The 27,002-nt window shown below is 37.8% G+C and overlaps 1 protein-coding gene and 1 long non-coding RNA gene across 8 annotated transcripts in view; one reads left to right on the forward strand and one right to left on the reverse strand.

Moving 5' to 3' along the window:
• The first annotated feature begins 2,115 nt into the window (after positions 1-2,115).
• The window catches only part of Tbc1d31 (TBC1 domain family member 31), an 86,187-nt gene continuing 61,300 nt past the window's right edge, over positions 2,116-27,002 (forward strand). For 6 of the 7 annotated variants that reach the window (XM_010605587.2, XM_010605579.2, XM_010605581.2 and 3 more), the window contains exons 1-5: positions 2,116-2,652; positions 5,365-5,511; positions 13,470-13,585; positions 17,453-17,631; positions 24,613-24,764. In XM_010605587.2, the coding sequence (XP_010603889.1) occupies positions 2,576-2,652; positions 5,365-5,511; positions 13,470-13,585; positions 17,453-17,631; positions 24,613-24,764 (671 nt within the window). In that variant the 5' untranslated portion in view covers positions 2,116-2,575. Of the gene's footprint in view, positions 2,653-5,364; positions 5,512-13,469; positions 13,586-17,452; positions 17,632-24,612; positions 24,765-27,002 lie in introns of those variants that run through there. The other variant, XM_010605584.2, reaches the window with a different exon arrangement.
• Positions 5,950-26,994, reverse strand: LOC104849266. The gene is made up of 3 exons (XR_776714.2): positions 26,807-26,994; positions 24,072-24,184; positions 5,950-5,996 (listed from the first exon to the last, which is right to left on the reverse strand). It is a non-coding gene; the product is annotated as an uncharacterized LOC104849266 (long non-coding RNA).

Below are 27,002 nucleotides of genomic sequence, written 5' to 3' on the forward strand. Positions count from 1 at the left end.
ATAAAAAGGGGCAATGTAGCTCAGTGTAAAGTCCCTGGGTTAAAAGGGGGGGCGGTATTTTAAGTACTGAGAAAGAATGATGGTGTTGGAGTTATTGTTCACCAAATGTCTTGGTTTTCTCCCCCTTCCAAACACCTAGTAGGTATTAGAGATTGCATAAATCATCCTCATTTTCCACTCCTCTCTGAAACTTCTTTAATGTTCTCCTGCAGTGAGTAGGGAACAATACTCTACCCTGGGCTCAGCAGTGTAACTCGTTGGGCCACTAGAAGAAGATGAAAGTGATGATGTGCCAGCTGCAAGCTGTAGATGTTACATGACTGTCTTCTGCTCATTGTTCTGCCATAAGAACAGGTCTTGGCTAGCTTTCGGGAGGATTAAAGATGTTGGAACTGAGCTGAGTTTCCCAATTGCAGACAGCTGCTGACCCCAGACATGTGAGTCCAGCCAAGATCAACAGAGCCACCTAGCTGATCCCAGTTACAAGAGCACTAAGGCTTATCGTTGAATGCCACAGAGGTTTGGTGGTTGTTTTTCGCAGCATTATTGCAACTACACATAACTGATTTAGTAGAATCAAACCTTTTAGCCCTAGCATAGGACCCTAGTTCTGATAGTGAGGGAAAAAGTAATAATGCCATTTGGGGGCTGAAGCATTTAATTGCTGACTCAAAATTCTCTAAAACTCTCTTTTCCCCTAGTATATCAGCAAAAAACTTTGGAGTGGGGGCTACTCCACTATCTGGGTCCCTGAGGACTAACATGAGCTAAATATCCAGCCACAGGGAGTTGTTTTGAGCTACTGAGATTTCAGAGTTGTTAGTTTTTATAGCTTAACAGGTTAGACTGACAAAATGAGGTGGGTGGGGAATTTTAGAAATTTGTGAAAGGTTAGTGTTGCTTCCTCTTTGATGCTTTTGGAGAGATTGCAGTAAATACTTAAATTGTGTTTTCAAATTGTGCTTTTGCTTAGTGTGCTATTTTAATGTGTTTGCCAGCTACTGACCAGCCTAAATTTTGGAGGAGTTATACAATTACCTTCCAAATATCTGGCAAGTTTTCCCAAATAGAAAAGAGGCTCAGATGTTGGACAACCCAAATATCAATTCAGCGCCAACAAATTGGAAAAATTTCTTCTCTCTCCAGATCCATAATATCACAGCTAAAGGATGGCTATCCTTTTTGTAGTGGGTGAAAGGGCAAAAAGACAAGGCTTTGCAAATCAACAACTGAAAACTCCTTAGCTATGTACAACTTTCCAATCCTCTCAGAATGTATTTGAAATACACCAAAAGAAGAAAACAAAAGAGGAAATTTTCGTGACCTTATTTTGTACTTACAGGATTGGTGGCAATGTAAAATGGCACAATTACTTTAAAACATTTCATAGTTTCTTAAAAAGTTAAAAACCTATGACTACCACATATGACCCAACTATTCCACTCCAGGACTTCACCAAAGAGAAATGAAAGCATACATTTATACCAAGATTTATATGGGAATTTTCATAGTAGCTTCATATGGAAAGCCCAAAAGCTGGAGACAACACCAATGTGTATCAACAGGTGAATGAATAAACAAACTATGGTATGTCGGTAATATGAAATACTACTCGATCATAAAAAGAATGAGCTAGTGGAATCCCAACAACACAACTGAACTTCAAAACAATCATCTCAAATTCATCATAGATGAAAGAAACTAGGAGTTAGTGTGTGTGTGTGTGTGTGTGTGTGTGTGTGCGTGACAGAAAAAGAGATCTATCAACTCATTTATATAAATTTCTAGAAAACAGTTACTTATCTAAGGGATGGAAAACAGATCAGCAGCTGTTGAGTGGAGATAGGAACAGAATACTGAGACACCCGACGAAATGAGCGTGCTTTCAGGTCGTAGACGTATTCATTCAGCGCTAGTTGTTGATGATGTTATTGACTTTCTGGACTGTGATTAGTAGAGTGGACACCATAAAATAGGAGCCTCTTGTCAGATTATGTAATTGATTAATCATAAGGACAGTGAAATGGTACAGAGGAATGAATTATTCATCTATAAGGCTATGTCCCAGAGCCTGAAAGTTCTAGGAAAGGAACATTTCAATTCTCATTGCGCTTGGCTCCTTGCTTCTTTTTCTGTATAATTCCTTAATCCTTCGAACAAGTTTAGAACGGAATGGAGGGACCACAGGATTGAATGACTTTTGCTGCGTCTGGTGAGAGCCCAAAACTTTGAGACGTCCTTAGAGTACAGAATTCTCACGGTCCATCCGCCGAAAACTACGATTCCCAGGAGGCCTCGGGTCCGGGGTACGACCCTCGCAAAGGGGCGGGGCCTAGAGAAGTGTCGTTGGCCGATTGCACTGCCTGGAGCTCAGACGCCTTCTGGGCGGAGCTTGGACAAAATCCACTTTCTGATTGGTTATAAACAGAAAGGGGCGTGACGCGCAGTCAGTACAGTGCGCAGGTACGGGTACCGCCGCGTCCGGCACTCGAATTTCCCGGGCCTGGCGAGCGGGGTCTGCTGGGAAGGCATTCGACAGTTACTCGCCGGCCCTCGACTGTTTTGAGACTTCGATATGCAGAGCACGGACCTGGGCAATAAGGAGAGTGGCAGGATATGGCACCGCAAGCCCTCGCCGGCCACTCGGAACGGGTAAAGACGGTCGCGGAGGCCGTGGGCTGTGAGACGCGGGAGGCTGGCGAGGCGCCCGAGAGGCGGGCTCGAGTGTGAGCCCCGGGATGGGCTCGTTGGCGAGGGGTGGGGAACGCGGGAGCGGAGGCTGCAACGCCGCGCTCCGAAGGGCCGCTGGATGTCGGGTCCTGCGGCGGAAGCTTCCAGGCTGAGGCCGCAGGACTCGCCTTTTCACTGTGAGGGGCGCCAGGGTGGCGCCGTCGCTGGGTGCCCGCTCGGGAGACCTCAGCCGTCGCAACTGGCAGCAACTGTATGCGGGAATTCGAGGAAGAGAAGCTGTTTCCCTCCGGCCTTGCAAGTTTGTGCATCCTTTATCATTGCATGTACAATCATAACTGCGTTCGCCTACCATTTGGTGATGGCTGCTAGGTGTCAGGACGCCTGTAAGCGCGGTGTTGAAAGAGGCAGAAAAGTTTTGTTGAAATAAGTGTTGGTTTATTACCTCCGTGACCATGGGCCAGTGAATCACTGTAAATAGGGACAGTTACGCTTACCAGACACATTTTTCTTACATTAAGTACTCAGTAAATACTTGTTGTTTTCATTATGTTTAATACTGAGGAAATTGTCAGGCTATCTTGAAGCAATTGAAAAGAAATTGCTCCAGAATGCTTGTATGTGATTTATGTGAAAAATCATGGACATAATGTAGCTATTAATCATTACATCTGTGTGGTAGGATTATAATCACGTTTGTTTTCTAGTATTGTTAAGTATCTTCCACCTTTTGAACAATGTTCATCTAATTTTATTATCAGAACATGTCATGTGACAGGAAAAAAAACTGGAGGGAAAAGGCATTTGCTTTGTCTTAGTTACCAGGCAAAGTTTTGATGTCATTGCAGAACATTAATTTTTGTATTTTTAAATCCCCGAGGCCCACATAGAAGTAAGCAGTATAAAGTTCAGTAATCCTGTAATTTAGGAGGCTACGATGGGAGAATTGAGAGTTTGAGGACAGCCTGGGCAAGTTAATGAGATCCTGGCTCAGTATAAATAATAAACTAGACTGGAGTGTAGCTCAGTTGTAGATCACTTGCCTAGTATGGATGAGGACCTTGTGTTCAATCGAGAGTGCCAAAACAAAGAAAGTGTCTTAGTTACCTTTCTCATTGCTGAGAAGAAAAAAAAATATCTGATTCCCAAAGTTAAAGGAGGAAAGGTTTATTTGGCTCACAGCTTGTAGAGGTTGCAGTTCATAGTTGGCTGGCTTCAAGGCAGGGTGGCATTGCAGAGTGGCATCACAGAGGAGAAACAGTTTCTGTCACGCAGAAGGCAGCAAGCAACAGCAGCAGTCTTCTTTCTGTCCCTTATATTCTGTCCACGCTACCCACCCTTAGAGCAGGTAGCCCTCACACCCAGGGTGGGCCTTCCCATTATCCACTCTTAGAACTATTCGGAAACCATTAGTGGACTTAGTAATCACACACCCTTGATCCCAGCATCACACGCTCTAGATCCAGCCACCTTTTTCTGGTACTGGCGATTGAACTCAGGACCTTGAGCTTTCAGGGCAGGCACAGTGCCACTGAGCTAAATCCCTGGCTCTAGCTATATATTTTTAATAAAGTTTATCATTGAAAGTAGTATGTGAGAAAAAAATAGTATGTGATTGTTAACAAATATGTATAAAATACAGGGAAGTGGGAAAAAGGGGAAAAATCACCCATATACCTATTTCCTGCAAATCAATGCTATTTGACGTGTTCATCTTTTTTCTTATGTAGAGATTTTTCTTCCACTTTTTTCTTTTAATTGTGTGTGTGTTTTTGCATATGTATTTATCAGCTGTTTAAAATCCTAAAGTTAGACTGTTTGCATTTTTATATAGCTTTTTAAGCATTCTGTATGTTCCTATAGGATAATATTGAAAAATAAACTTCCTTTCTTAGTCTTTGAACAGAATGATTTAAAGCATTTGTGTCTAAAACAGGCATATTTTAAGTAGTTGTTCTATACTGTGGGCCAGGTGCAGGAATACAGTTAGCAAGCAATAGTCCTTGTTTTTACAGAACACACCTGCCAGGGTATTATGGTAGATCTGTTAGCAATGAAAATAGAATTCATGTATGCTTAATTCACTTGGAAGTATTTTACATCATGGAAACAAAAGTGTATACCATGTTGTCTATCACCTAATCATAATTCATAATATTTTTTAATGTGTGGTAGGGTTTTTTTGTTTTGTTTTGTTGAGACAGTCTCTCTTTGTAGTGCAGGCTGGCCTTGAACTTCCTAGCCCAGGATGACCTCAGACTCACAGTGTTCCCTCTGTCTTAGCCTCCAAAGTGCAGGGATTACAGACACATGGTTTTATTTAAAGTGTTTTACTACTAAGCTGTAAGCTCCATGAAGGCATGGACAATGTCTATCAGTTATTCTTAGCTCCTGGCTTGCTCAGTGTCTAACATACAGTAACTTTTCACATATTTGATCAATAAATGAACAGTAGCTACTTTGATAATGTCTATGTTTCTGAACTATTTTTCAAAAATCCCTGTTAGGATTGATTTGGGGAGGAGAAGGAATAGCAACAAGAGGAGAAAGAAGAATGGGTAGGCAAAAAAGGCTTCAAACTTAGTATATACTGTAAAAGCTGTGTTTGTCATATATCGGGTAACACTTGACCGAATTTAATGTTTAGGTGTTTTGTTTTGTTTTTTGTTTTGATAGAATTATAGTGAACATCATTCATAGTACTTCTGATTACCATCCAAAAGTTCTGCGATTTTTGAATGTGGCTTTTGATGGCTCAGGAGACTGTTTAATTGCTGGGGACCATCAAGGAAATATATATGTTTTTGACTTGCATGGAAACAGGTAAGCAGATGTTTTTAATATTTACCTTATTTCCAAGTTATTAATTCACTGGTTTAGTACCTGCTATTATTTGCTCAGAGAAAGCTTTACTAAGTTCTATATTTTAGGTACCTCAGAAAACAGTCCTAAGCAATAAAGCAAGAAAATAGGAATGGATGGATTGGTCAATTACTTTTAGACTATGAAAGTACTAGACTGAAAGTACTAAGAAACTGTATTTCTAGTAGTTGGGTTTTTGTTCTTAAATTTAAAATATCATTACCAACTATTAATTTCTGGTACTTCATTAGGCAATTTAAAAAGAACATAATTTCCTTTGTACATTATTGTTACAGTGTTCTGGATTTAAGAATTTTAAAGAATCTCCATTCTTCTCTCTCTTGCTCTTCTCTTCCCTTGTGGAATGATTTAGTCCAGAAGCAGTTAAGTAGGATTGATTTGATCAAGGTAGGTATCCATACAGTAGGACTTTGGGGAAGGGAGAGCTGCAAGAAAGACAGAAATAAAAGCCCTATGTGTGTAAGAATGAGTGAAATGTGCGCACACACTCCCTAACTTCATCTACTCAGAGGATAGGGAGCAACAACACACGAGTAGCAATGAATATACCCAGTCCCCAGTTCTTCTACATACCATTCTTTACTAAAAGGAATCACATGCTTGTAGAAGTGGCCAGTTTCACATTGAGAGCAGGGATAGTACGGTCTAGTCTGACATTTTGTGATCAGAAATAATTTATTCAGAAAATGATGAAAATGTATCAAAAGAACATAGATGCCAGTTTGAAGGAGCTCCTTCTAGCCACACTGTGCATAATTTAAGCATATAAATAAATAATGTTAGTAATGGGCTATAATCTCCGGATTAAAATAAAAATCCATAAGTTCCTGGTGTAAGTAACAAATAGTTTATTAAGAATGGAATAGGAGGGCCGGCAATTTAGCTCAGCAGTTCAGTGGCCTGCTTCGCAAGCACAAGGACCCGAGTTCTATCCCCAGTACCAAAAAAAAAAAAAGAATGGAATAGGGTATCACATAGTCACAAAGTACCTCCTAATAAGCTTATTAATTATAGAAGAAAAGAAAGTAAGTTTACAGTGAAGAAGCCTAGTAAACTTGTAATGAAATGATCACAGTTAATATAACCAGTAATAGGATGAGTTGGTTTGTGTGCCACCTGCTCAGATCCAGTGAACATAGCCTCACCTCTGTGATATTCCAGCCAGAGAGAGGTTACATTATTCTAATCAGTGGAACCCTCAGTCAAAGCTAAATTAGAAATACTCAGTAACTAAACTATCCTGTAACTTTGGTGAGGGTCACAGTCATGAAAGTTGGTTAAAGATTGAAGAACTTCCAGATGGAGGGAGATTTGAAGAGCCATAACAGGAATCTCTAATGATCCTTTTGCTGTAAAGGAGCATTTAGGACAACTGTCAAATCCTGGATGGGGCCTGGGGGTTTGATGGTAGAAATAAAGAAATTTAATATTTTGATGGTTGTATAGGAGCATTTCCTTGTTTGTGGGAAATGTAATCTTGGGGACTTGAAGTTAATGAAAGTAGTTGTATTTATTTATCTGATTTATTAGGTAGGAATCTGCTAATAATTATTCTTGTTCTGAATTTTTTTGGCGGGGGGCAGTGTTGAAGATTGATTCCAGTGCCTTGGCACTGAGCTATATCCCCAGCCCATATTATTTTTTATTTGGAAACAGTCTTGCTGAGTCACTGATTTGCCCAGGTCTTGAACTTACAGTTCTCTTGCCTTAGCCTTCTAGCGTGGTGGGATTATAGGCATATGCCACCACACCTGGCTGTTTTTGCTTTTTACCAAAAAAAGTATTAATCTCAATTTTCACACCCTTCATTCCCTAACCTACTCTGTGAACTTCCAATCATAAGTCAGCATGGCTGTCTCTTCTTGGCTCCTCCTGCTGAACAAAACTGGTTGATAGATTCCATTATAGAATAATAAAATTCAACTTCAGGGATTCTCAATATTTCATTTACTTATCTGGTCTTATTTACTTTTCCCATTCTCCACTGAGAACCTTTGTGCAAAACTTTTACTAATTTATTTGCCTCCTTGTGTCGGACACAGCAATTGTTCTGACTTCCTGGCCTCCTAATTCATGACAGAACAAGTGCCTTCAGCCTTCCATTCCTTCTTCCTTATAGCCTCAAATATGTAATATAAATTCAATACCCATGCTTTTCACTTAATTTATAAAATAGGTGGTCATACTTTCTTCCTGTTCTATTTCCTGTCTTCTCCAAGGACTTTGCACCATAAGAGTTCTTATTTTGTTCATTATCCCTATTCACTATCTTTTGTAGGGAAGAAAAAAAAATCATTTTTCCTGTGCCTAAGTTTCAGCTGGGGCTCATGTAGTACAAGACAGCTTAGCAAGGAGAAGATGAACAAGTTACTAACATGGATAGCAGTATATCACATGAGAGTAAGGCAGGGCTAGGGATTTAGCTCAGTGGTTGCACTGCCTGCCTTGCAAATGCAAGGACTGGAGTTCAATCCCCCATACCAAAAAAAAAAAAAGAAAGAAAGAAATGCCTGTCTTAGATTCTAACTGGTGACATCTTGCAACAAAGAACAATAATACATTTCTGGAGAAGTAAAAATACAAAGGAAAAGGACCTTGATTCTTGAAGGGCAGTGAATCATGAGAAGGAAAACATATGGGAAGGTAAGGAAAGACCAAGACTAGTTAGTAAAGTCTATTATGTAGATTCCTATGGTACCATCTCCAGGATGATAAAAACCTAAAGTTATGGATGGTAATTAGCTTTTGTCTTTCATAAATTTATACACATTATGTACACTTTTAGGCGTGGAAGGGGAAGACAGATCTTTTCTTGTATCTGCTTAGTTTCTTTCAGCTCAAAATAACCATTATGCCATAGTGGTATCTCTTAGGATTTCAAGCATGTTCTGCCACTTTTCATTGAATAAGCATGGCTGAGATGAACCACAACTTGAAATCAAACATTATTATAAAGTGTTCTCTATGGTATTCCCTCAAAATCTTCCTAATTGCCCAATTTGATAGCCTCCCTTTTTTATCTTTTTTTTTTTTTAATTTTTTATCTTTGTGAGACAGGGCCTTTCTGTGTAGTTTAAGTGTCCTTGAACTCTCTGTGCAGTCCAGGCTGGCTTCAAACTCACAATCCTCCCTCAGCCTCCTGTGCTAGGGTTATAGGCATGTGCCACTGTTCCTGACTCAATAGTCTCTTTTCTTTTTTAAAAAAAATGTTTAATGAAGCTTTATTAAACCAAAAATCTGCATACCACTCAGTTTACAAACTTAAAATGTAAGAGTTGTACAACCACAACTACAACCAAACTTAGATCATTTTTGCCATCCCACATCAAAATACTGCCTACTAGTCGTCATCTCCCAACCCCTCCCCTTAAACTTAAGTAACCACTGAGCTACTCTCTTTATAGATTTTCCTCTTCTGGGAATTTACTTATTTTTTTCTTTCAAAATAGACAATGCTCTTAAGATTCTAATAAGATTACTGACATTTAGAAATGGGAGGAAAGGAGCTAAAGGTGTAGGGAAGGTGTGATACGTAGGGGAAGAACAAAAAGGGAAAAGAAAAAAATGTGAGAGAATGAAAAGATGAAAATAAAGTGTTTGTAGATGGGGAGGGGAGGAGGGGGTGAAGGGAGGGCAGAGGTAAGGGGAGAAAAATGAGAATCAAGACTTGCCATGTAAAGGTACATGATCCCAACAATGAATGTAACTGTACTGTATCCCTAAATGTACCAATAAACTCAAAAAAAAAAATAGACAATGCTCACAACAAAAATAAAGACTAACATATCCAAAGAAATGTAAATTCTGCAAAGTAAGCTCTCACACCATATTAGAGTGAAATCAGAGACTGACAATAGAAACATACTTAGAATATAATTCCTGTTTTTTCTCTTTTCTTTCTCTCGTCTTTCCCATAAAATTTTTCATATAAGGGAAACCATACAATGTGCAAGCTTGTGTGTCTGACTTGCCTAACTTTGTGGTCTCAAGGTGCATCCATTTTCCTACAAATGTTTCAAATTTGTTTTTCTTTTTTTTTTTGGTACCAGGGATCGAACTGAGGTCCTTGTGCTTGTGAAGCAGGCGCCAGAACCACTGAGCTATATCCCTAGCCCCAAATTTATCTTTCTTTAATGGCAGAGTAACACTCCACTGTTCATAAGTACCACATTTTCTTTATCCATTTAGCTATTATGAATTGTGCTTCCATAAACATAGGTACACATACATTGCTGTGGTATGGTGACTTTTTTTGGGGGGGGTGTTCATGAATTGCTTATTGATTGATTGATTGATTGATTTTTAGACAAGATCTTGCTATGTTTTTAAGGATGGTATTGAACTCACTATGTAGCCCCGGCTAATCTCTAACTCTGCTGTGATATGGTTTTGGGGGGTTTTTTTGTTTTGTTTTTTGGTTTTTTGGTTTTTTTGGTACTGGGCATCAAACTCAGGACCTTGTGCTTGCTAGGCAGGCAGCGGAACCACTGAGTTAAATCCCTGGCCCTGATAGGTTTTTAACTCTGTGGGGAAGATACCCAAAAGGTGAATAGCTGGGTCAAATTCTAGTTTTAGTTTTTTTGTTTCTGTAGTGGTTGTATCAGTTTACACTCCTACCAAAAATTAACAAGGGCCCCTTTCTCCACAGCCTCACCAGTATTTGTTATTGGTTGATTTCTGGATGATAGCCATTCTTTCTGGGGTGAAATGCAATCTTACTGTTGTTTTAATCTGCATTTCTCAAATGGCCAGTAATACAGAACATTTTTCCATGAATGTATTTACCAACTATATTTCTTCATCTGAGAAGTATCTATTTATTTCAGATGTCCATTTTTTGGTAGGGTCTTTAAGTGGCAGGGGCATCTAAGTTTTTTTAGTTCTTCGTATTTTCTAGATGTTTGTCCTTTGAGGAGTAACTGGCAAGGTTTTTTTCCCTTTGTGTAGGTTGTCTCTTCACTTTCTTGGTGGTTTCTTTTGATATTTAAAACCTTTTTAATTTAATGGGACCTCATTTGTTGATTCTTGGTATTATCTCTTGTGCGACCAGGATTTTATTCAGAAAGTCTTTGTCTAAGCCTATGTCTTGGAGAGTTTTGCCCCTTTTTTCTCCTAGCAAATTAAGTGTTTTTATTCTAATGTTGAGACCTTTGATCCATTTTGATTTTAGTTTAGTACATGGTGAGAAGTATGGGTCTAAGTTCAATCTTCAGCATGTGGCAAGCCAATTTTCCAGTACCACTTATTAAAGAAGCTATCTTTCCTCCAATGAAGAGATTTGGCCCTTTTGTCAAAAATCATGTAACTGAGTCTGCCTGGAGTTGTTTTTGCATCCTTTATTCTGTTCCATTGATCATAATTCTGTATATTCAGGGATGTTCAAGTCTTTTTTTTGCCAATATCGTGTTGTTTTTATCACTGTAGCTTTGTAGTATAATTTCAAATCAAGGATTTTGATGCCCCCTGTTTTACCCTTGTTGCCCAAAATTGTTTTGCTATTCTAGGTCTCTTCTAATTCTGAATGAATGCTAGAATTGCTTTCTCCAGTTCTGTAAAAAATGTTATTGGTGGGGTCGGGGATATAGCTCAGTGGCACTGTGCCTGGAGTTCAATCTTTAGTACCAAAAAAAAAAAAAAAAAAAAGTTATTGGTATTTTCATTGGGATTGCATTAAATCTGTATAACAGTTTTGGAAGTATGGCTGTTTTGACTATATTGGTTATACCTATCCTGGAACATGGGATGTCTTTCTTTTTTTTATATTCTCTTCAATTTCCTTTTTTAGAGCACTCTAGTTTTCATTGTAGAAGTCTTTCACTTCCTTGCTTAAGTTAATTCCCAAGCAATTCCTTTTCTTGGTGCTATTGTGAAAGATTTTTTCCTACTTTCCCTCTCTGAGTTTATTGGTATATAGGAACACAATTGATTTTTGAGTGCTGACTATATCCTGTTACATTACTAAATTTGGTCATTAGTTCTAGGAGTCTTTCAGTGGTGTGTTTAAAGTCTTCTATGTAGAGGATCATGACGTCTGTGAATAATTATTTAACTTCTTTCCCTATCCATATTCCCTTTATTTCTTTCTCTTGTCTAATTGCTGTAGCTGGTATTTCAAGAACTATGTTGATCAAAAGTGATAACAGACAACCTTGTTTTGTTCCTGATTTAAGAGGCAAAGTCACCTTCTCATTTAAGTGTTGTTAGCTGTTGGTTTACCATAGATGGCCTTTATCAGATTGGGATAAGGACCCTCTATTCCTATTTTCTTGAGAATATTTATCATGAATGGATTCAGAATTTTATCAAATGCTTTTTTCTACGTCTGTTGAGATGATCATATGGTTTTCATCTTTGCATCTTTTTTCAATTTTTGTACAACTCTGCAGATTTTTCTGCCTCTCTGATCTTTGTATTCCTTGTTTTGCTGAATCTTCTTTCAGTGCCTACCTTGAATGTGCTACCTGGGCATCTATCTGTCCTTGTCCTCCATATTCTAGTTCTTTCTTTGATAATCTCATCTCACCAAGCCTCAGGCTTCAATTGCCATGTAAAGACTGTTGACTTTGATATCTCACCTACTAGTGGTCTCTGTTGTGAACTCTGTAATGGTCACTTTACGTGTGGCTCTGGAGCCTCTGAAAGGTGGCTGGCTCATCCCGATTGAGACGTGTTAGGTGTAAAACTAAAGTACTCACTGGATTTTAAAGGTTTAGTATGAAAAAAGAATTTAGAATTTGATTAAAAGTTGAAATATTTTAGACACATATTGAGCTAATGAAATGTTAAGATTAATTTTACCTATTTATTTTTATTTTTTAAATGTAGTTCCAAAAAAATTTAAAATTACACATGTAGACCACATTGTATTTTTTTGATTGCATGGCTCTAAATGTTTTACATGAGGCTTAGTCTCAACATGTTTAAAACGAGATGTAGTATTTTCTGCCCTCGAGCTTATACCCTTTTGCCTTAGCTCAATGCTTAGTTTTTTAATAAACTCTAGCTGTGTATCAAGTGCTCTACTAAGCACTTACTGAGTATTATTTAATAATCGAGACAGCCTTATAAAATCTCTATTCCTGTCTTTACTTGATATGTGAGACTTTGGATTTTTTTCTTCTGCATCCATATTTAATGCATATATACCATGTCTCTTTCCACTTAACTTCTGAAACCTCTGTTTGTCCTTTCCATTATGTACCCATATCTCTGAATCTCTGATTGGGATTTTGTTTGGCAACTTTTTTTTTTTTTTTTTTTTTTTTTTTTTTTTTTTTTTTTTTTAGAATCAAATTCAGGACCTTGAGCTTGCAGGGCCGGCAAAGCCTGGCTGAGCCATGTCCCCACCCCAGGGCAGCTTTCTAAATGAGCTTCTTTTTGCCTTGTCCTTCTACAGCCATTTGCTATTGCTGCCAGGGTCATCTTCCTAAAAGACATGCCTGATCATATGTTTGCTATGCTAAAAATTTACAATAGCTTCCCCTTTAATGTAAGTGAAATTCAGTCTTCTTACTGTGGCACATAATACCTTTTATAATCTGCTTTTGGCCTACTAAAATGGCTAACTTTTTTAATGTTATTTTCTTTACCTTTTTTTTCCTTTTCCTTTTCCTTTTCCTTTTCCTTTTCCTTTTCCTTTTCCTTTTCCTTTTCCTTTTTTTTTTTTTTTTTTTTTCAACAGGGTCTCCCCACGTAGTCCAGGCTGGCTTTTTAACTCACTGTGTAGCCCATGCTAGCCTTGAACCCATGGGGATCCCCCTGCCTCGGCCTTCTAAGTGCTGGGATCACAGGGATGTACCACCACCCCACCAATTTTCTTTACCTTTAAGGGGTCCACCAACGTAAAATTTTTGATTATTGGTAGAATTTCTGATACTAATACAGTGATCTCTCAATAGGTTTAATCTTGTTCAGCGAACAGCACAAGCTTGCACAGCTCTGGCCTTTAATCTTCATAGAAAGTCTGAATTCCTTGTGGCATTAGCTGATTATTCTATAAAATGTTTTGATACAGGTAAGAAGTCCTGTTTGTCCTTGAAACAGAGTAAATTATATACTAAATTATATACTGCAAGAAGTATACTGATCTGTACAGTTGAGAACAGCTCCCAGAAGACTGTCTTCCTTTCAGACACTGCCCCAAGCCCACTTCACATTGGCTGCTTACAAGTTCAAGGTTCTCCCACTACTTGCAGGTCCAATAATTCACTAGAATAACTCACAGAATTTAGAGAAAGATTGTACTCATGATTATAATCGTAATATAGCTCAAGGATACAAATTAGAGCCAGACAAAGGAAAAGATGCACAAGGTGGAGTTTGGAAAGCTTCCTTGTCCTTGGGGATGTGTGACATCAACATGCAGCAGTCTGTACCAAATACTACTGACCCCAAAAGTTGACCCAGGCTTCTGTGTCAAGAGTTTTTATAGAAGACTCATTTCCTAGGCACAGTTGATTGAATTATTACCCATTTGGTTGAATTGTTTCCAGCTCTCCTTCTCTCCCAAGAAGTTAGACTTATAATATCTCCTAATTGAATGAATGATTTTCTTGGTGTTGCCAGTCCTCACTCTGAGTCTTCATAACATTAACAATCTCTGCATGGTCTCACTCATCATGAATAACACAGATACTCCTCTCATGGGAAGTTCCAGAGGTTTAGAGGTTGCCTTCTAGGAATCTGAGCAAAAGCCATATATTTTGGAAGAGATTCTTTGCTACAAGGTATTCGTTAAAATATGTATATAGATATAGGGATATAGAGAGAGAGAGAAGAGAGAGAGATCTCCTTTGGTGTTGAGGTGTAGCTCTGTGGTAGAGTACTTGCCTGGTACATGTAACACCATGGGTTCATTCTTCAGCACCATACACTTCCACATTCAAAATACATACCTGTGTATTTTATGCCACATCTTTTTTTGTTGTTATTGTTTTTGTTTTTGTTTTGTTTTGTTTTGTTTTTTGAGACAGTGTCTCACTATGTAGTTGAGACTGTCCTGGAACTCACTATGTAGCCCAGGCTGGTCTCGAACTCACAGTAATCCTCCTGCCTCAGCTTCCCGAGTGCTGGGATCACAGGCATGCACCACCACGCCCAGCCCACATTATATTTGTTAATTGGAACTGTAGAGTACTGCAGACTAAACTTCTTACTCCTAAAAAGAAGAGAGGGATCTCAATTGTATTTTTTTTTATTATTAAAGTAATTGGTGTTATAATAATTAGAAAGGTATATAAATAAAAATAACAGTAATGATAGTGACAATAATCTGGGTATAGTGGCACACACGTGTAATCCTAGCACTCTGGGAGACTGAGGCAGAAATTTGATCCCAGACTGGGCAACTTATTAACTTAGTAAGACCCTGTCTCAAAAAAATAAGAAAATTGCTTGGGCTGTAGCTTAGTGTGAAAGCCATGGGTTCAATTCCCAGTGCCTCAGAAAAAGTCACAACAAACACTTATGGTATTCTTTGCCAGAAACTACTCTGTACCTTTATACATATTATTTGATTTTAATCATCATCATAGCCAGCTGAGTTGGATTTTATTATCACTTGCAGATGAGGAAACTGAGACATAGAGGTTAACTTGACCAAGGCTCCATAGTTGTAAGCAGTGGAACCAGAATACCAACCTAGAGTTCTGGCTTTTATGCTCTGTATGCATAAGAAAAAGCATTCATCCTTTAATGTAATGCCCAGAGACAGTGTTTTATGACAAGTCTCTGTCTTTCTAGTCTGTTTTCTATGAATATACTTTTAAATGATCTAACAAATACATAACTAACCCTACCTAAATTGTTTCATAGAATCATTTTACCTTATGAGATTCATATAATCTATTATAGAACAATATATATAATATACTGTGTAGATGCTTATGGTACCATAATTATTTATGTTGCCTATTATTGGACTTCTAGACTGTTTTCAGTTTTTGGTATTACAGACACTACTGTAACAGAAATTTTAAAGAAGTCTTAATACCCATTTATGATTACTTTTCTTAGATTCCACTATTCTCTTGCTTTCTCTTCTCTTCTCACTGAACCCCTCCCCATTGAAGTCCCTTGCTTAGATGCTGTCTCCATCTCCCTAACTACCCAATTTACCTTTTTCTTTTCCTTCCGTGCCAAATCCTGCTTCCTCACAGCATCCTTTGATGAATTCTAACTCTTATGCCTCCTACTCCATTCTACTGAGACTTCTGTCTCCAAGGTCATTAATAACCTCTGGTTGTTTAAACGCTGGACGTGTCATCCTACTTCTCAGTAGCGTGTAACACTTGGTCTTAGGTATAAGTCTTTAGTTTCCATTCTATGGCCTCTCTTGGTTCTCCTATCTTTCTCACTGCTTAGCAGTCTCTCCTGGATTGAGCGATTTTCTAGACTTTTGGATTTTCAGTGCAACTAAAATACAGTAATTCACTTAGTCAATTTTTAATTTGTTAATTGACATTGGAAAAAGCAATGTAATTTTATTTTCTAGAACAAAGGATTTTTTTTCTCAGCATAAAGTTGGAGAGACATAAAGAGTAATGCTTTAAATTTATCTTCATGAAAAATTTACTACATTATTTTTATCATTTCACTGAAGACCAATGAAAAATTAATGCCCATCTTTGGACTACTGTTTAGAAACCACTAAGTAACTTATTCCTGTGTCTTCAGTTTTAACGTTCTTTGCATCGTAATGTTTGGTAGGCTTGTATCTTACTTCGACTATTCTTGGTTCAGTCCTTCTGGGGAAGGAATTCTGATTATAAAAGTAAAATACAACTGTAGAATATTTGGAAACATAAAACAGTATGTATGAAGATAAATAAAAATCATTTATATTTTTATTACCCAAAGACAATTATCATGAACAGTTTTGGAATTTACCTGTCAGACTGTTTTCTCTTGCTTACAGATGCACCTCTCAAAATAGATTTTTTAAATCAAATTTATTTTTCCTACATTGCTGGATCTATTCCTCCTCACATATTAATAAGTTAATAGTGTTACCACCTGCTTATATAACTAAACTAGAACCACTGAAGTCTTAACACTTCCTTTATCTCAATACATTGATTTAATTTCTAAGCCCTTTCATGCTCACTTCAGTGCACATATACTAAAAATACTCTAAGCCCTTTCATATTCAATGAATTTGTTCATTTCTCCATTTTCCCTTTTTTTAGTTTAAGCCTCAATTTCCTACCTGGATTATTACAGCAATATGTAAATGAACCTTCTTGTTTAATCTGTTTCACTCTTCTAATATATTCACCAGATATGTTACTCTTCTACATAGAATTTTTACCCACAAGAATTCCCAGACTCCCTAATGTCATATGTGAGGCCATTTATATACCCCTGTGGGCCTTAACTCCTGAGACCTCCATGATACACATGTTACTAACATGTCCCATGGTAGATAACATGTTAATGGAAGTGCCTCACTTGGTATTGTATTTTAGTCAGCTTTCCCTTTGCTGGGACACAATAACTAACATCCACAACTTAAAAGACAAAAGGTTCAATTTGGCTTCTGGTTTCTGGGGACTCAGTTCATGGTTACCTGGCTCCAAGACAGAAACATCATGATGGAAGGGTTTGAATACAGCAGAGATACTTCAGTTATGGTGGCCAGGAAGCAGAGCAGGGGAACATTGCTAGAGAGGAAAGGGAGAGGAACCAGATCACACACCCATGACCCTCCTCTAGCCACACCCAGTAGTGTGCTCCACCAATCCCCTGGGTAGCTCCCAAGCCAGTCAGGCTTAATTGTTACAGAGATTTAGCCATCAGTTAATCTCTTCACGTAGTGTTTATGTATAGTATATATATAGATGAATAGTATTTTCATTGTATAGCAATTTTACTTTCCCCACAGTCACCAAGGAGCTGGTTAGCTGGATGAGAGGACATGAATCATCAGTATTCTCAATATCTGTGCATGCATCAGGGAGATATGCCATCACTACTTCTTCTGATACAGCGCAACTATGGGACTTGGACACCTTTCAGAGAAAAAGAAAACTGAATATTCGCCAGTCTGTGGGTATACAGAAGGTGAGTAATGGGATGTCGTGGCCTGTTGGGCTTCTCAGAGTAGTTTCCTGATGAGCAGAATTTAAAGATAATAGAAGCATAATGATTTATTTTGTCCTTTATAGCTATCTTCTCATAACTCAGCAATAGGCACAGCAAAAGGCTGACATAAGTAATGATGTTGCCTGTGACTACAATGTATAAGTTACTGAGCTTTTTTTTCTGTTTTCCTTTCTTGTTTATTATTATAGCTATGAAACCTCCACTCTCATAAGGTGATAGTTTTTATAATTTTAATACTTTAACCACCACAATTTTGATAGGAAGAATTTCAAGCATAAACAGATTTATAAGAATTTCACGGTGAACACACACACACACACAGGAGTGGGGTGTCCCTCCTATGCACAGTTGACAGGATTCTGGCTGTTACTAGAATCTCATGCCCATTGATCTGACAGGAGATGGAACTTGGTTGGTAATGCACGCAATTGGGAGCAGCTGTAATACAGGTAATGCTGTGCTTGGTTGCCCACCACCCACCTTCTTTCATATGACCCTGTCCTAATAGTCTACAGACCAGTACCAATCTGTGGCCTGGCATTGGGAACCCCTGCTTTACATGTTGTTTTGTTTTCTTTTGTTTTGTTTTTGAGGAGGTTTTTTTGAGACAGGGTCTTACTATGTAGTTGAGACTGACCTGGAACTCACTATGTACCCAGGCTGGTCTCAAACTCACAGCGATCCTGGGATTATAGATGTGCGCTACCACACCCAGCTCCCCCGCTGCTTTACATGTTACTGTACTATGTTACGGATCTTTCTATCCCTTTGAAAGTTAATTCTCCCACTCCCCCGCTCCACTCGGGATCGAATTTAGGACCTTGTGCTTGTGAGGCAGGTGCCAGAACCACTGAGCTAATCCCTTTTGATCATAATTCTTTGTGTATGATGTGTGTGCTTTGAATTACAGGCATTGATGTGTTCTCTGTAAATTCTTACACCTATATTTAATTGATTGGTTCAATAGTATTTGTTGATGTAGGATTTGTGTCTTAAGTGTTCCTTTAAGTTCAACGCATACATACCCCTGTGCAGACCTAGCATTACTAGCTGTCATCCCAGAAGTTTCCACCATGTCCCTTCCTGGGTAAGCACTACTCTTGATGTTTTTTTACCATTGATTGGTTTTGCCTACTCTAAAATGTCATGTAAATTAAAATATTTAAATGTTTTTGGTAAAGCTTTTTTCACTCGGCATGTTTGTAATTATTTAATTAATTAATTAATTAATTATTTTTGGTGCCGGGGATAGAGCTTGTGTCCTTGCACTTGTGAGGCAGGTGGCAGAACCACTGAGCTAAATCCCCAGCCCATGTTTTTGAAATTTATGTGTGTTATATATATACATCAGTAGTTTGTTCTTTTATTGCTGATTAGTTTTCCATTGTATAAATATACCACCTTTTAAAAAATATCCATTTCTCTTGTTTTTAAGGTTTAAGTTTTTTCTATTTGATTAGCTAAATACTATTTTCAGGCATATCTTAGTTACCCATATGAATAATTGCTTTAGGCTGTATTATATATGCAGTATTGTTTTTAATTTGTTAGCTTTTAATATGAACAGCTAGTAATGCATGTCGACCAAAACTTTATTTTATAGTCTCCCTGGAAATTCTGGAGTTCTTTGGTATACCTTTAATAATTAAAAAGAGATAAAAGTTGTAGCAAATTTATTCTTAGGGATTTAGTCTTAGTAGGTCTTTTCTTTAATTGTTTTAGCTTTTAAATTGAATTTTAAATTCCAAAGAACAGAGCACTGGGAGTTTAAATCACAGTGGAAGCGGAGTTATGGAACAGTGATACAAAAACCATCTGTTCTTTTTGTCATGAAATTAAAGTTGTAGGGCTGGGGATTTAGCTCAGTGGTTCTACCACCTGCCTCGCAAACAAGGTCCTGAGTTTGATCCCCAGTACCAAAAAAAAAAAAAAAAAAAATTAAAGTTGTATACACTGGATAGTTGCCAATGCTAACCTTGCTTGGTCATTTGGACATTTTATTCTAAAACATAGGACCCCAAATATTAGCAGTAAAAGAATAAAATTAAATTTAGAAAATGTATATGTAGAGTGATATATGCATATAAATATATTCTGAAATAGAAGAACACCATGATCTGGAAGTTACCAGCAGACTTTGTAGGCCAGCAGCAAAGCTATATACCTGTTTAAAATGTAGCCATTTAAAAATATAAGACATTTTTAGCTCCTGGGCTGTATAAAAATTGGAGATAGGCCAGATGATTATCACCAGTGGCTTATATTGTTGAAAATAGGAAAAAAATGTGATTTTAATCTTAAAGTAAAATTTTTTTTCAATTTTTTACTAAATTTGTATATTTATTCCAGGTTCAGAGTCTATATTTTATTTTGTTATTAGTTTTGGTACCGGGATCGAACTCCAGACCTTGCACTTGCAAGACAGGTACTGGAACCACTAAGCTAAGTCCCCAGCCCTAGAGTCTGTATTTTAAATAGAACGTTTATTTGTTTGTTTATTCATTTAATTAGGAGTTACATGGATGCCCACGAAGTAACTTTCTATAAGTATTTTGCTATGAAGCTCATTTTATGATAGGAATTTAAATACTGTCCCACTTTTTGACTTGATTTTTTTTTTTTTTTTGAGAGGCCATTTGTCTAGGAAAATGACCCACATTCTGAATTTTTCCTCCTGTTTCTTATTGTTTAACTTATTTTTTTTTCTCCCTTGCATTTCTTATAAACTAGAAGTTAGCTAGAAAATTTGAGTAGATTTATATTAAACTTCCTGATAAGCTGTTTACCTATGTGTTAGGTGAAAATAGTGATATCTGCTTTGGAATTGATTTCAGCACTAATGTGTGCATAGCACTTAGGATGGTGCTGATAGTGTAATAAATGCTTAGTAAAGTAGAAGTTATGTTGCCAGTCGTGGTGGTGCGCGCCTGTAATCCCAGCACTCAGGGGCCTAAGGTAGGAGGATTGATATGAGTTTGAAACCAGCCTGGGCTGCATAGTGGGTTCCAGGTCAGTCTCAACTACATGGTGAGACCCTGTCTCAAAAAAAAAACACAAAAAATCAAAGTTATGTTGCTTCTGTTATTGTTATTATCAAGATATATTATGAGGGTTTTTTTCAGTGCAATTAGATGTGTTCTTAAAAAGCTATAAGATAATGTTGTTAGGGCTGGTGATTTAGCTCAGCAGCACTGTGCCTGCCTTGCAAGTGCAAGGTCCTGAGTTTGATCCCCAGTACTGGGGGAAAAAAAAGTTGTTGTTTTTTTTTTAACTGCCTTATCTAGGTGCACAGTTCTGTGTTAGCAAGTCAAAACTCCAAGGTTTTTGTTTGTTTGTTTGTTTGTTTGTTTTGGTTTTTTGAGACAGGGTCTCACTATGTAGTTGAGACTGACTTGGAACTCACTGTGTAGCCCAGTCTGGTCTCGAACTCACAGCGATCCTCCTGCCTCAGCCTCCTGAGTGCTGAGAGTACGGGTGTGTGCCGCCACACCCGGCTCAAGGTTTTTTTTGTTTTTGAGACAGAATGTTACTTTGTAGTTCAGACTGGGCTCAAACTCACAGCAATCCTCCTGCCTCTGCCTCCCAAGTGCTAAGATTACAGGCATGTGTGCTGCAAGGTCCAGTTTAAAACAAGTGTTTAACCATTGGCAAAATATGGTTTGGCCTTAGTTGTTTTTGTTTTGAGACAGTCTTGGTAAATCTCTAAGTCTCTGCCTAGGTTGAGCTCACACTTGGGATTGTCCTGCTTCAGCCTTCCAGAGTTCTGGGATTACAGTCCTGTACCACCATGCCCACTTTCCGTAGATTTTAGGGTGTAGTAACAGCAGTAATACTAATATATCAGTTGTTGGGTACCTGTTTTGCACTTTGTGTAGTTATTTTTCAGCTTATATAATCTTAAAAGGTAGACATGATCTTCCCCTTTTATAGAAGAGGAAACCATTGTCCAGTATATTACAAAGAGAGTTGCAGTTTGAATTCAAAGCTGTCTTAAAATCATTGTATTACATTACTCTTCCTTCTTAGGTAAGCCAGTTACAGAGTTAAATTGGTAAATTTTAATTCTTTGTTGATTGTTTGAGGTGGAATTTTCAGTTCTTCACTGTGCACTTTGGAGTGAATGGTGGGATTTGTGATTACTGTAGTCCCCTATGTATGGGAAAGCATTTGTGATGGATATCAGGCAACAGTTAATAAAGAGTGCTGCTTTTAATTGAGTCTTTGTATACATTGGGCACTCAATTTTTACCCAATTATACATTTGACTTTATCTTGCTGATAATACTGTCTTGGAAGACAGCTATGCTAACCACTGTACCACCAATGCCTCCCGATAATACTGTCTTGGACTCTTCTTGAACTTTGATAAGCGCTCACAAACCTCTCAAAACTGAATTGGAGCTTGGGATTTAGCTCAGTGGTGCCGCTGCCTGCCTCGCAAGCACGAGGTCGAGTTGGATCCCCGGTACCAAAAAACTCAATTGGAAGCCAGGCATGGTGATGCACACTTCTGATCCTAGCACAAGGAAGGCTGAGGCAGATTGCAAGTTTGAGTTCTGTCTGTGTAATTTAGCAAGACCCTGTCTCAAAATGAAAAAATAAAAGGGGATTTAGCTCACCGGGTTTGATCCTTGGTACTGAAAAACAAACAGCAGCAACAGAATTGAATTAGTAAGTGGTGAATTGGATATGGTTTGAGAACGCACGCTGGGAGCTTGGTCCTTGGTGTGGCTGTGTTAAGGAAGTGGTAGAAGCTTTGTAAAATGCAGCCTTCGCTAGGGGCTCCACCCTTGGGAGGGATTATAAGTGTAGAGAGTTGTAAAAGAAGCAAGCCTGGCTCCTGAATCCCTGTGGCTTCCAGCCACTCAATACTCCCACCATGATGCTGTGTTGTAATGTAACTAGAAGGCCCTCCCAGCGCTGAGCAGAAGGAGGCACTATGTTCTTGGACCTCCAGAAGTATGAGCTAAATAAATAAACCTTTTTTCTGGGTGCTGGAGATTTAGCTCAGTGGTGCCGTGCCTGCCTCATAAGCTCAAGGTCCTGAGATTGATCCCAATACCGAAAAACAATAAATTAACCTTTTCTTTATAAATTGTTAGCATCAGATATTTTGTAATGGCAACAGAATAACATAGAAAGTTTAGGATTTTCATATTATTAAAGGACAAGCTACAGCTCCATTAACTAAACCCACAGAAAGTATGTTTTGTTAATTTTTTGAAGTTTTGCATAAGATTTTTATTTTGTCTATGAGATGACATTATGGCCCTGTGGGCTGAGTCATATCTGCAATCTCAGCACTCTTGGAGGCTCAGGCAGCAGGATCACAGGTTCAAGCCCAGTCTGGGCAACTTAGTGGCTTTACAAGACCCTATCTCAAAGTAAAAAACAAAAAAGGACTGGGAATGTAACTCAGTGAAAAGATCACTATGTTCAGTCCCCAGTACTGGAAGAGAGAGAGAGGCAGAGAGAGAAAGAGGGAGATATGACACTATGTAAATAATAATGACATGATTCATTAGGAACAATTTTATAATCATTAAAATCTGGCAGTTAAAATCACAAATCTAGTAATGAATAATCATCAAGCAGTAATCTGTCACAGCCATATCCCAAAATAGCAGATGATGCTCATTAATTTTTAAGCTTTTGCTTCATCCAGTAGGAATAAACTTTATAAGTTTTCTTAAAAAAAAAAAAGACTTAGTTATAATAAGAATTTTCTTAAGTCACTTTGACATTAATTTTGAAAGTGTCTTAATGCATTCATATACAGTATATTCATTAGAAAATATACAGTATATTCATTACAAATTCTCTCTCTCAGACTCCCATATTATAAATCTTCCTAACACAATGACTCCTACCCAGGTCTCTGTCTTAGTTTCTTTTGGCTGCAACACAAGACCTAATACCCATAACTTAAAGGAGGAGAGATTTACTTTGGCTTGCAGTTTCAGAAGTTGTAGTTCCTGGTTGGTAGACTTCAAGGCAGAAATGGCACAGTGGAAGAGCACCAGTGGAGGAAAGCTGCCCATGTAGTGATGGCCAGGAAGCTCAGAGCAAAGGGAAGAACTGGGGAGGGAGAAGCCCCTCCAGGTCCTGCTTCTAATAACCTGCCTCTAACTAGGTCCCACCCAACAGCAAGCCAGCTGCGACACTTGCAGAATGCAGTCTCCTCTCAAAGCCCAACTCTGATTACATGAGCCTTTTTGGAGGACACTCTAGATCTAAACCATAAGAGTACCCCAGAGCTTGTCTTTGGCAAAGTGAGTCAAAGGCAAAAGTGAGGATCTCAATCAGGCTCTTGCCTGATTTACCAGTATCTTATGTAGTTTAATTACCGTTTTTATTGTGTCCCATTGGTATTAATCCATTTACATAGTTTTAATTACCTGGTATGTTCCAAGATGACTTTTGGGTGTGTTTGCACCATTGTCACCACAGACCTGAGTGGTGGATTGTGCTGCAGCCTCGTAGTGCTGTCATGTCGCTGGTCAGCTGTGCTCTGTGAGACAGCAGAGAGCATGAGGAGACAGGTGGCTGCTGGCTAGTTCATAAGTGTGTGTTAGTGAGTGTGAATGTACAGATAGTTTGTATACATATATGACATTGATTTTATACAAATTTGATACTTAAAATGGAATCTCACTTTCGTGTGAATTTTTTAATAAGATGAAAAAGTTTATATTATTACTTGAATTTTTTAAATTGCCTACTCATGATAGTCACCTGCTTTTATATTTGAAAGGGTTTTACCATTTTCTTTTACTTTGTTATGGTTTATGAAATATAACATATGTAGTCATATTATTAATGCATTTTTCTGTAGTTTAAGATCATTTTTTAAAAAATCAACCACTTGTATAACTTTAAATTTAAAAGAACCATCTGAAGCTTATGTAGAAAAATAACTTTGTGTGTCCTTCTCTCTAGGTTTTCTTCCTACCTTTAAGTAATACTATTCTCAGCTGTTTTAAAGATAATTCCATCTTTGCCTGGGAGTGTGATACTCTTTTTTGTAAATATCAATTGCCAGCTCCACCTGAAAGCTCTAGTATCTTATACAAAGTATTTGCTGTGACCAGGTAATGTATGTTTTAAGACTGTAGGAATTAAGAAATTTAATTTCTGCTTTATAATTACAAATTTCCATTCCATATCTTCTTTGCCATATGAGAAAACATTTCCTTCAAATTTAAATTCAGTTTGCAGGGGCCAGGAATTTAGCTCAGTGGTTCTGCTCCCTGCCTCGCAAGCTCAAAGACCCAAGTTCTGTCCTCATTACCCACCCCTCAAAAAGTGTTACTAAATTCAGTTTGTAGACCTTGTTTTTGTTTTTACTTTACATTGCAAAATTTGAAATACACCCCAAAATAGAGTACATGAACCTATAAAGTACCCTCATCATCTATAGTGATCATTAATTAACAGCTACTCCTATTTTTATCTATAACTGCTTACTTCTTTTGTGTATTGTTCTGGAGTAAAACTTAAGCATGGTGTTTCATCTATCAGTATTTCAATATATATATCTCTAAAAAATAAGGGCTCTTTTAAAACCATAGTTATTGTTACATGTTTTAAAAATTAGCATTTAGATACATCATGTAAAGGTCCAAGATCCCAGTGATGAATTAACTATACTGTATACCTAAAATGTACCAATAAACTTGGTGGAAAAAATAAAATTAGCGTTTAATATCATCATATAGTCATTGTTAAAATTTTCCTGATTTGTCTAACTATTTTTTAATGACAGATCTGTTCCAAGTCAGGAGCAAAGTTCCCACATTGTATTTGTTGATACTTCCTTTTTCAGTTTTTTTTTTTTTCCTTGTAATTTAAGTGGTTGACTCTCCTGGGTATTTTCTATATTCCAGATTTTGCTGTGTCCATGTGGTAGTCTTTAATATGATCCTCTGTCCTTTATGTTGCCTGTGCACTGGTTAAACTTGCATTTCCTAAAAACTATAGAGGCTTAATTTGAGTCAAGAGCAGGAAAATAAGTGATTTCTGTACTTTGATCAGGAAGAACCTAAACATTTCTCTTTGATTTGAATGGCCTTGATGATCGTTACCTAGATACCCAGAATTGCCTGAAAGGGTTGACACCGTGGTGCTATCTACCACTTATTCTTCACTTACTAACTAGTTCTAATTCTGTCACTTATTAGTTAGGAATCTAGTGCAAAAACAAAGTTTCATCAATTATTTGGTTACTTTGATATACAGTTTATAAAGGAAAGAGAATAAATGCTTGATTTCTTCCCTTGTTTTTCTTAAACCAATTTTCAAAGTAATGAATTGGTTTATTGGCATCTTACAAAGGTAGCCTTGAAGTTTTTCATCTTTAAATTTTGCAAACATATGATTTAACATGTTGGCAAGTTTTAATTCATTGCAGCTAGTATTCTTAGTATGCTCCCATTCTCTCATCATCGACCAGTTGGATCCTCTTCAAATTCCCTTTTAAATACTTTTGATATCACCTCAGTTGTCTTGGTAGCTTTTGTGCTTTCTGGTATGACTAGATGTTCCAAGTTTATCTTGTATACATTTCCTCTCTCAAGCCTGAAATCAGTTATTTCTCTAAAGAGTGTAAGTTCAGTTTAGTGGAAAATGGCACTTGAAGACCCTAGTCTGTAGCTAGGGGTACTCTTTGATTGGGCTGATAATTTTTTCTAGGCTTTTTCAGTGGAAAGGGCTAGGAAACATATATTGATTTCTCTTTTTTCTCTCCCTTTATCAGTAAATCCTATCAACTCTACCAAACTATAAAATTGAGCAATTCTTTGTCCATTGTCACAGATCTTACCCTAGTACAAGCAAGCCTAATAGCTTTCAGACTACTGTAATAACCTCCTTGGTCTCCATTTTCCATTTCCTAGAAATCAGTCTCTGCCGCAGGTGGAGTGGTCATTGTAAATCGTTAAGCCAGTTCATGTCACTTTTCTGTTTGACTCCCTTGAAAGGCTTTCCACTACACTCAGTAAAATCTTCACTCCCCAGCAAATACCCTGATGCCTTCTTTCACCTGCCTAGGCTTCCCTCTTTATCTAACCTCCTTCCCCTTAATCTGCTCCAGCCACACTTGAGTACAGCTTCTTACTTTTCCTAATGTACTAACCTTATTCCTTTTGCAGTCCTTCTGTGCTGGCCATTCTGGAATTCTGACCAGTATAGAATTCTTCCTCCAAATTATCCTATGTCATTCAGGTAGTAGCAGATCTTCCTCCTTTCCCAGCTTTCATCATCTCCTTTTATAGTACTGTATAGAATTTGGCACCAGCTGGGATCATCAGTTCATTTGTTTATCTTCCTCT

This window comes from Fukomys damarensis, unplaced genomic scaffold, assembly GCF_012274545.1.
Source record: "Fukomys damarensis isolate Sample0158 unplaced genomic scaffold, DMR_v1.0_HiC HiC_scaffold_5, whole genome shotgun sequence".
Taxonomy (NCBI): domain Eukaryota; kingdom Metazoa; phylum Chordata; class Mammalia; order Rodentia; family Bathyergidae; genus Fukomys; species Fukomys damarensis.